A 9878-nucleotide genomic window follows, 5' to 3' on the forward strand; every position below is an offset into this window, starting at 1 on the left:
TGGGTGGTACTTTGCAAGGTGTATGTGATAATTAACTATAACTTTTGTGACCAGGGACTAAGACAGGTTCCAAAAACCGCGTCTGCTTGCACTATTTATACAACAACAGCGCTTTCCCCACATCTTAAAGTGTAATAAACATTTTCGCTAAGGCATTCTTTGGGATCTGGAACAAAAGGCTGATGCGTTAATTTCCGTAGTTTTGAGACGCCAGTTTTCTAAAGTGTCTTAGCCGGTAAGTACTTTCTAACACACTTTCTCTTAACTCTCAGTTTAACAGCTGGGTTTTTCCACACCTTATTCTTGCTACGTCAAGGGCTGTTTCAAGTTCATTTTCTCGTGTATAGGCTTACTGTAAACAAATGTATACAATATGAAAACATTTAATATGAATTTCAACATTAAAATTGATTTCAACACATCGCACTGAGACGCCTGGTCTGCTCATTTAAACTGATAAGAAAATACACAGAAATGACAGTCTACGAGTTTACTACTTTCGATAATCTTCCATTTTGGTTTACCAAGGAAATTATTTCAAACTGGTAACAAAAGAATTACAGTTTTCTTGGAAGGAATTTTACAGTTTTGAAACCGACTAAAATCTGCTTGTCTGCCTTTTTTAGTTCTGCCTTAATATGACTGTCAGGTCAAAGTTTACTAAGTTTCTTCATGCGTGAATGAAAGCGGAGTTTTGCATAGGATTACACAAAAAATAAAGTACCTGTTAAAAACCAATATTCATTTGTTCTTTGCAAGATTTACTTACAAAAATTAAATTGCAATGTCATTAGTTATCAACATATTTGATTTTAAATATTTCTATAGGATATTGGCAAAGAAACAAGTAGGCCTACCTTGATTGGAGGGTGAAGAAAATAACAGGTGTGCAGGCCTCCTACAGCCGTGGGGGGGCAGCACGGAAGCACAGGGCCTCTGCCAGAGGGTGTCACAGCTCTGGCACCCTTGTGACAGAAATGGATGCCTTTGAGGGGATCCACTCTGTCCAGCTATCTCCCTCCCTCAAGCCAGCCGTTTCATCTGGCCCAGGGTACGAGGTCCTGGTGACGGGAAACTCGGGCATAGCTGTGTACTCGTCGCCAACCTTCTTTGGCCAGCTGAACACCTCAGGACCTCAAGCAGAGGAATCCCGCCCAAGTACTCAGGAAGAGGGATGTGCAGTGGGAAGGTAAAGAGGGGCCTTTGTGGTGGTGATCTTTAAAATCTAATAACTGTGCATAACATCTGATATAATTATTTCTGTCAATTGATTGTTACATTTTACAATAGGATTCTAACTTCATCTGGCTACCGAATTAAACATTAACCGTAGTATTAATGAATTCTTTTTTGCAAATGTTCCAATATTAAATGGCTCCTTATGCAGACTTATACAATAGAGAGACTAATAGCTTATATTAAATGTCTTTTGGCAAATTGCATACTGTCCATCTATTGAAACAATACTATCGTATCTGTAAACCTCCTAAGGTAGTATCTGTTAGATGGTGCCATTCCATGTTCATGTAACCTAAGCCAGTCTGAGCAGGAGCTGCGGAAATCCACCCTCTATATCCATGCGTCTCATCAGTCATCATCCAGCCCATTATCCAGGATTGGATCATGAGGGTATTTATGTATTTAGAGAGAAATGGAAAAAATACTGATAAGATGTCACCTTGAACCCCTTGTTACGGTTCACACCTTCAATCTGTAGATATAATCAGGGTGGGGGGTGGAGTGATCTCCCATGATTGATTTTCCCCAAGCGGGGCCCTCATGCTACACTACCCATGACCCTTTGATGCCCCTGAAAGGTTTCCTAACATTCATGATTGAGGATAACATCTCTCCATATGTTTTCCAACTAATTATATAGCACAATTATATAGAACGAGTTGTGAATGGAGAATATCCCAGCATATGGCAGGAGGCAGGGGGGAGTCCTGGCTGGGTTTTCATTATCAGTGACAACATATGATCTACCAAATAAAAATGTCGTACGTGATTATTCAGGGACTTGGAATGCTTAACATGGTTATTTTGGTAGTGTTTTGCAAGCGTTTAAAGCTACCTAAAATGATCCCCATCATATTTCAGAATTACAAGTAGAGTATTTAAAAGCAGACTATATTAAACTTAATTACGGTACATATCCACCATTATGTCTCACCAGGATTTGGATAAATGTTATGAAGGTATCACAGCGGAGATGGACGAGTTAGCGTACAAAGTACATTAACGCAGTGATTTGTGCCCAGATTCCCATGGACAAAATGTTTGATCGCATCCGCTATCACAAGGCACCGTCCGTGTTAACGGTGCGTCTTATTTCATTACCCTATGACGGCATTTCTTGAAGTGCCTTAGGTCTTAAATAGTTGTCGTGCTTTTAAGAGGAGGAATTAGAATTTCTGTTGCAAGGGAGTGGAGTTTGGTCACGTGTTTCCTGAATGGAATGAAAGAATTTTTAGGATGTTTTATCATGTGACCAACGGCAGCTTTCGAGACGTTTATTTCTGCCGGAGTCTTAATGCAGAAGGAAACTGCGTCTTGAAAACCTCGTATTAGACCCAGTTTGTTCATTTACATGAGAGAGAAATTTGTCGGTTACCATTAAGCAGTCGTGGTTCGCGACTTGATTATTAGCCAGATAGCTATACACATTGTAGAAGTGTGTTGGAATATATACGTTTGCTTTGGACTGTGCTTTTTTCTTTTTTGTTGCTTTTAAACGCACCCCACGGTGCATTTTCAGTGATGGTGGTGATGGATTAAAAAATTATATAAAACGTAGATAGAGAACAGTCTCCGGACGGATGTAGCCGCGGTGGCCGCGGCTTGAACTGTTTTATCGGACGGCGAGGAGGGTAAGGGTGGAGAAAGCTTCCAAATAAAGACGAGGAACCGGATTTTCAGCCTGTTTCTTGCAAAAAAGTTATTTGATCGTTACCATTTGGTGTAAACTGATAGTTTAAAAATATGACGCACTATTGAAAAGCGTCTGAATTCGGCTCGTTTTCTCCTTAAAGGCTGGTTTTGTCGCTGTCTGCTTTACGGTAACGTCCCGGGGAATAAGCGGTTTTTGACGCCAGAAAGAATGCAGATGTCGGGGGTTTGCCGCTGTGCCGGTGCCGTGCGCAGCACAGGGTGGGGGTGTCCTCTGGGTGTCAGATACCTAGTATTTGATTCAATTACATTTTTAATGTTTGACCAATTGATAATGGTAACGGACAGGGCAGCAAAGGGGAGAAGTTTGTCAAACTGCATGACGCTTACTGTACGTGTTTCCAGGCGCATAACTTTGGGTTGAGCACTGGGGGAGTTGAGGTCTCCACCCATTTAAAGGGGTCCAGGGGGCTGTATTGGCTGGTTTTGATTATGGGGGGATTTACGCCCATGTGTTTTTCAGTACTTGTTATGATGGACAGAATTGAAAGTTTTCGGTTACCTTGGCAACACATAGATGGTATACTTGAAATTGTGAAGGTGTGTGCATTGGATAATTATCTATTCCTGTTTTTTTTTTTCTAAAATGCTTGTCCCTCCTATTAACAACAAAAGGTTGATAGATCTGGAGCCAGAGTCGGAGCCGGGGACAGGCCCAAGCCGCACAGGCACTGGGCAGGCTGTGTCGATGCCGCTGGCCGAGCGGGGGGCCGATGGCGGGAAGCGGGAGCAGTACAACCTGTCCCGCTTGAGGAGCTCCTCCTTGGAGATTAAGGAGAAGGGCTCGGAGTTCCTGAAGGAGCAGCTGGACACTGCCCAAAGGGTACGGCGTGCATCCTGAATATGCACTAATGTCTCACTGTGCACTGTTTATCCTCAGATACTAATTGTGGGCTTGTGTGCCGTTTAAAGATGGTGATGCTTTGGGTCTTTTCTGTCTGCCAGCTGGCTACTGCTTGTCAGTTGGGCTGGGCCGACGGACGGTCAGTGTCACTGCAGCCCGGAGACTGATCCGCTGATCTTTCTGCGATTTCTGCTTACCCAGGAGTTGCAGCTGAAGGACAAGGAATGCGAGCGCCTGTCTCGGGTTCGAGACCAGCTGGAGCAGGAGCTGGAAGAGCTGACAGCCAGCCTGTTTGAGGTGGGACACTGTAGCACCCTGTCATTCATTGTACCCAAGTCCTTTACTCCATAGTCGTCACCTCATTATCACAGTACTGTGTTACAGCTTATGCTAAAGTACATCGTTCTTCTTAGCTTAGCTCATCACTGTGTAACTATGTTCCACTGTTTATTAGCTATTTTACCTGTTACACTTTAACTCCCAAGGAGCACCATTCATTGTGTCTTCTACTAACTTTGTTCATACCCACTAATTTGTCTTAGATATTTTTTGAAAAATATATTTTATGGTTCTTTTCCTTTGTCTGTGGCCTATACGTAGGTGCCGGAGACCAGGGGGCCGCATGGCGTACTCGGGGATTTCACGTACGCGGCCGGTGATCTGTTTTATCTTGTTACTCCCCCCCCCCTCCCCCCCAGGAAGCCCACAAGATGGTGCGTGAAGCCAACGTTAAGCAGGCAGCTGCGGAGAAGCAGCTGAAGGAAGCACAGGGCAAGGTGAGTGCCCCCACACCCCCACCCACGGTCTGCCCAGCTGCCAGCCACTGTGGATCAGGCGTTAGCAGATAATTAGCAGTCTTACGTAATTGGGCCATAGCTAACATTTTAGAAGTTCATTTGCATTTCAACTAAAGATAAATCACATTTATATTAGGACCGTAATTCTAACAGATTTTCATCCATTGCAGCCCCAAATTATTACGATCACCTTCTGTTTCTGCTTTGAACCGTGACTTGTTTCCCTCTCTCAGATTGATGTTCTCCAGGCGGAGGTGACTGCTTTGAAGACTCTGGTACTTACCTCAACCCCCTCCTCACCCAACCGCCAGATGCACCCCCAGCTAATGTCCCCAGGGTTGGGGAGCAAAAGGGGAACTCCCCGCAGAGGGGGGGGGCACTTTCGCAACAAGAGTGCCAGTGGGTCACTGGCTTTGGATGTTCCGTCCCCGGACCGGACCACCACACCTACAAACCCTGTGTTCCAGGAGGGTCGTGAGGTAAGAGCCATACACACACACACACCGTACTGTGCAAAAGTCTAAGGCAGTCAAAAAAATGATGTTTAAATGATCTTCATGTAGGTGTAAAACTGGTATTATGCCTGTCAAAGTGTGTTAGTTTAGCTATTTCAAAACATCTCCTAAAATCAGCCCAGTATTTGCAGCCACCATCCAATATGCCCGTATATATTTTGACACTTTCACTAGCAAATCAAGTTTGGCTAATTGGTACCTCATTGAGTTAATTAGTAGGTTAGTTGGTTTATTGAGCCGGTGGTGAAGTTTAAGAAATACAAACAATGACTGAGGTGCCCCCAAGGAGAGGTTTGGGAACTGAAGCGGTGTTCATCTAACCATCCAGCAAAATTTCAGTAACTTTTTGGGGAACAGAAGAAATTATTTTCAGTTTTTGTCACTTTTCATTTGCATATATTCTAATGTTGAATTATGTTTGTCATTTAAAAAAAACACTTACTACCCTGATAAATAGATTTACACATTTTCTTTGCCTGCCTAAGACTTTTGCACAGTACTGTACATAAAAGTATATATACTTGCACATGCATTAAAGTTCATCTATGTATATTTTTGCTGTTTGGGCTTCCCTTCTGTCAGGACGGAGCATGTACACGACTAAACCTACGGTCAAATATAGCTGGAACCAAAAAAATCACACCAGCTACCACAATTAAACTGAACTAACACAAAGCATTATTGGTTGGTTGGTTGTAATGTTGTGCAGTAATGACTGTTAGACGGCAACAGGACCCTGACCACGAATCATTATAGAGCTTCATAACATACTTATTTCTCCATAGTTGATTTTCCACCCTTGTTTTTCCACCTTTTACGGCTTGGCTGCTTTTCCAAAGGATTAGCCGTGTCTCTGCCCATTGATTTGAGTAATTTCTGGTGTAATTACAGTTTCAGAGGCTTTTATCATCATAAGCATTTTTTTCGGGTGATATCCTTTTTTGTGCTTTATGAGATTCACATCCCATCCTTTTTACTCATGCTTTTAAACTCCTGTAAAGACAAGAGCTTCTCTCAGTGGTATCTAAATCTCTCATACCTCTCAGTGGTTTTTCTGGCTCTCTCCTTTATCCTTCTCATATTGCTCTGCCTACGTCACTCTCCTCTCTTTCCCTTTCTCGATGTACACCCCCTTTTGTTCTTCTGACTTTGCCAGTGGAAGTACTTTGACAGTATGTCAGTATGACCTAAACAGCCTCTCGGGGGGGGGGGGGGGGGGGGGCACACCAGGGAACAGCAGTGGCAAATTTCAGCCAGAAGGCGTGCTGTGGCAAATTTGGAGCGATCAGCACTGGAGGGACCATCTTAGCTGCTTGCTAAAGCTTTTTTTCTTATATAGTTTGCCATTTATTTTGTTATATTGGCATCTGTGTTTTTTGTTGTGCATTATTGTTCTTGTGTATGTATGTTAATATAAGACCATTATAAGGAAGAGATGCCAAAAATCTGAACTTGTATTACTTAAGTATGCATTAAAAATTACACTTTTCAAATTCAAAATTACTAGAGTGGTAAATATTTGAAATGTATTTATTGTTTATTAGCTGTGAATTTCATTTCACTTCAAACCATTAAAGTAAAATAAAGACATCAGGTTTCAAAGTATCCTCTTCAATAACAAAACGGCAACATTCGGTCATATACACTGACACATTAACTTCAGCTCATCCCTGTACCCAGCCTGAAGGCCCCAGTTTCCGATTTCATGTGAAATCTTTTTGTAGTGCTCTCACTTTGTCATTTGAAAGTAAAATGACCATTTATTCAAGGTTTGGAACTCTGGTTTGGAAAGTTTGTCACGTAGATTGTGAAATTTATAACAGCTGGCATATACATTAAAGGTTGTCATGGTAACGCTGCCCCCCCCCCACCTCCATCCCCAGATAGACTCCTCTCTGTATGCAGAGTTTCTGACTTGGCGGGAGGCGCCGAGTCTGAACTGCACCTCTGCCTTCTTGAGCCGCGTTTATAAAGAGGACATCAGGCCCTGCTTGTCATTTACCTGCTCTGAGGTCTGTGCTCTCTGCTGTGTGTGTGTGTGTGTGTGTGACTGAAGGAGTCTGCAGGGATTAAGTGTCTTCATGAAAAGCATGAAGGTGTGGAGGTTAGCCTGCTTGAAGGTGTCTAGGTGGCACAAGAAGATGGAGGTAAAACGAAGTTGGATTATGAAGTTGGATTATTAATAATAATAATAATAATAATTTACACTTTTATTAATCCCCGTGGGGAAATTCTTTTTATGCCTCCCTCAACTTGGTTAAACAGTACTTTATTAAATTGCCGTAATTAATCTAATTGTAGCCAAATGCTGGAAGTTAATCTAGCAAATAGACCTTCAATTCCACATTTTGATGTAGCAATTACCAAAAATGTGACAGTTTTAGCTGCAGGCATGTGTCCACCTCATACAGAGGAGAGTAAATTGTTTTGGTTTAAAATTGGGGTGTGTTTCTGACACTGCATTTTTGCTTTAGTATCCATTGAAGTTATTGGAATGAAACCCCGTGCCGCCCACAGCCTATAGGCAAGAGGGACGAGTCACCCTCCAACAAAGCGGAAATCTGGTTGTGTGTAGCTGAGGAGGCCTCTTCTCCCGTAGCTCTCTCAGGCGGTCCAGGCGGCCGTGGAGAACAATTCTCTGACCATAGAGCCGGTGGCCGCAGCTGCCCTTCCTGTGGTGAAGGCGTCGGCTTCGGAGCGCAGCGGACCCAAGTGAGTCAGTCACAGCACCCAGGTGCCTTAAATAACCAGGCTTTTCCCTGTTATCTATTTATGGAAAATCGGTGATAATGAATCCAAAATATTTCAATCGACGTTTCTGCTTCATCCTTCTCTTTCCGCCTTCTTGATTTGATCTGATCTGATCTGATTTTAACTTTCAGTGGCTGGCGTGCGGCAGTGGAGACGTAAGTGATTATGGGAACCACCCGTTTACTGAATGAGATGTTTAAACCGCTCTTGGACCGCTCTGTCCTGCTTAAGTAAAGTATAATGCTGTGTCACTTTGTTTCCATCCCGTGTTTGTCAATGTTGGTTCCCAGCGAAGACCTGAAACGCTGAAATTGCTGTTAAAATTGACCATGAAATACCAAGTACTGCAACTAGATAACAATTAACGCATAAACCAGAAGCTTTCCGGATGCTCCAAAGTGAGCAAGTAGTGTAAACAACATGCTGCTGGCTAGTGTTTGTGGGAGGTGTGTGTGAGCGTGTTCCCATGGCGACCGCCTCGCCCTTGTGCCTGTGTGCTCACTCCTAACAATGTGGCCGGGTCTAGTCTGGTGCTGTGCGAGTGGGGATGGTCGGCACTGATGTTCTTTATTTTTCCCCCTTGGGGCGATTTGACAGATGTGTTACTGTCCAGGTTATTGCATGCTGTGGCCTCGCATGCCCATATGCTGCCCTGTCTGTCGTCTTCTGAAACATTTAGAGTGGAAACCCAGAGATACTTACTGCAGCTTCTCTTCTGGCCTTTCAGGAAATGTGCCCTTACTGGTATTTCTCGAGTCTGCCAGCATCGAATCAAACTAGGGGACAAAGGAATGTACTACTACATTTCGCCCTCCAGCCGCGCGCGGGTAAGACCCGTCCATGTGTCCCATTCGTCCCACTGTACTGTCCTCATTTCCAGTTACTGTCCTGTAACTGTAATTCTGTTCATTCCTTCTGCCTTTTAGATCACGGCTGTGTGCAATTTCTTCACCTACATCCGCTACATTCAGCAGGGCCTGGTCAGACAGGGTGGTAAGTGTGATAACCTGAGCGCTAGGCTACATGATGCATCATGGGGAGAGACTAACACTGACCAATCAGATATGCTGAGCGCTAGGCTAAATGATGCATCATGGGGAGAGACTAACACCGACCAATCAGATATGCGGAGCGCTAGGCCAAATGAGACATCCTTCCTTATATAGGACTAGCACTGACCAATCGAATCAACGCAGTGGATATGCTGATGGCTGCATGTCCTGCTGTGTCCTTTTCATAGCTGAGCAGACCTTCTGGGAGGTGATGCGTCTGCGGCGGGAGATGGCCGCGGCCAGGCTGGGCTACTTCACCGCTGACGAGAGTTAGAAGATGCCTGTTCCGGGCGGATGAGCAGCACAGTTGAGGGAGTCCCGCCGATAAGGCTCCACTGATCCCAGTTCAGAGCTCAGCAGGCTGTGCCAGGTGCTCACCTGCTGATCACAGAACAGAGATCAGCCAAGGGGACGGGTTGTGGGAGGTGTTAGAGTAAAAGCCGTGGGGGCGACGGGGTTTGCATGATGCCCCCTGTCTGTATCAGCCTGCCATGGGCTGAAATGCCACCATCTGTGCCTTCGTTTGTGCCCCATAAATGACAACTAGCCCGTGTATCATATGGCTATGCAGGATGTGCCCGGTCTGCGTGCCCGGTCTCCGTGGGGATCTCCGATCATTAGGGGAGCTCTTCAGTACCACTGGGGCGCTGGACAGGATGCAGGTGAACGTTTGTTTAAACTGCGTATCCCAGGCCAGGTACAGCTTTCTATAACGGCCATTTGGGTTTTGCACTTAGAGACAGAGCCATTCCGTGGGTCATCAAACACCATGCTGCATATGAAATGGCCATTATCCAGCATTGCATGATTAGTATAGTGGTCTAGCAGTCTTTACATTGGACAATATGTATGTACAAGTTACGTATTCATATTAGAGAAACATATTTCCTTATGCTGGACAAGTTATCTTTTGTTTTAGTTTCCTGCTCCCCCTCAAAGCCGATCCTGTAGTTATAAACAGTAAAACAAG

The 9878-nt window shown here is 44.3% G+C and overlaps 1 protein-coding gene across 9 annotated transcripts; it reads left to right on the forward strand.

Moving 5' to 3' along the window:
• Positions 1-34: 34 nt before the first annotated feature.
• rab3il1 (RAB3A interacting protein (rabin3)-like 1) lies at positions 35-9878 on the forward strand. Of its 9 annotated transcripts, none has more exons than XM_023819672.2 (12): positions 36-235; positions 829-1189; positions 3565-3772; positions 3995-4090; positions 4492-4569; positions 4824-5069; positions 6989-7117; positions 7623-7817; positions 7988-8011; positions 8584-8683; positions 8783-8849; positions 9097-9878. In XM_023819672.2, the coding sequence occupies exons 2-12, from the start codon at positions 978-980 to the stop codon at positions 9098-9100; spliced, it is 1359 nt and encodes a 452-aa protein (XP_023675440.2). In that variant the 5' UTR covers positions 36-235; positions 829-977; the 3' UTR covers positions 9101-9878. The 9 variants fall into 9 exon arrangements, with proteins under 9 accessions (XP_023675442.2, XP_023675444.2, XP_023675440.2 ...); XM_023819670.2 differs by having other exon boundaries at positions 38-235; positions 7705-7817; XM_023819678.2 differs by having other exon boundaries at positions 40-235; positions 1051-1189; positions 7705-7817.

Source organism: Paramormyrops kingsleyae, chromosome 11 (genome assembly GCF_048594095.1).
Source record: "Paramormyrops kingsleyae isolate MSU_618 chromosome 11, PKINGS_0.4, whole genome shotgun sequence".
Lineage (NCBI taxonomy): Eukaryota > Metazoa > Chordata > Actinopteri > Osteoglossiformes > Mormyridae > Paramormyrops > Paramormyrops kingsleyae.

Excerpts from the sequence above, each read along its gene's own strand:
- rab3il1 (XM_023819672.2), top strand. The coding sequence starts at position 978 with ATGGATGCCTTTGAGGGGATCCACTCTGTCCAGCTATCTCCCTCCCTC. Across the intron at positions 1,190-3,564 it reads GAGGGATGTGCAGTGGGAAG|GTTGATAGATCTGGAGCCAG; the intron begins GTAAAGAGGGGC and ends TAACAACAAAAG. Across the intron at positions 5,070-6,988 it reads TGTTCCAGGAGGGTCGTGAG|ATAGACTCCTCTCTGTATGC; the intron begins GTAAGAGCCATA and ends CTCCATCCCCAG.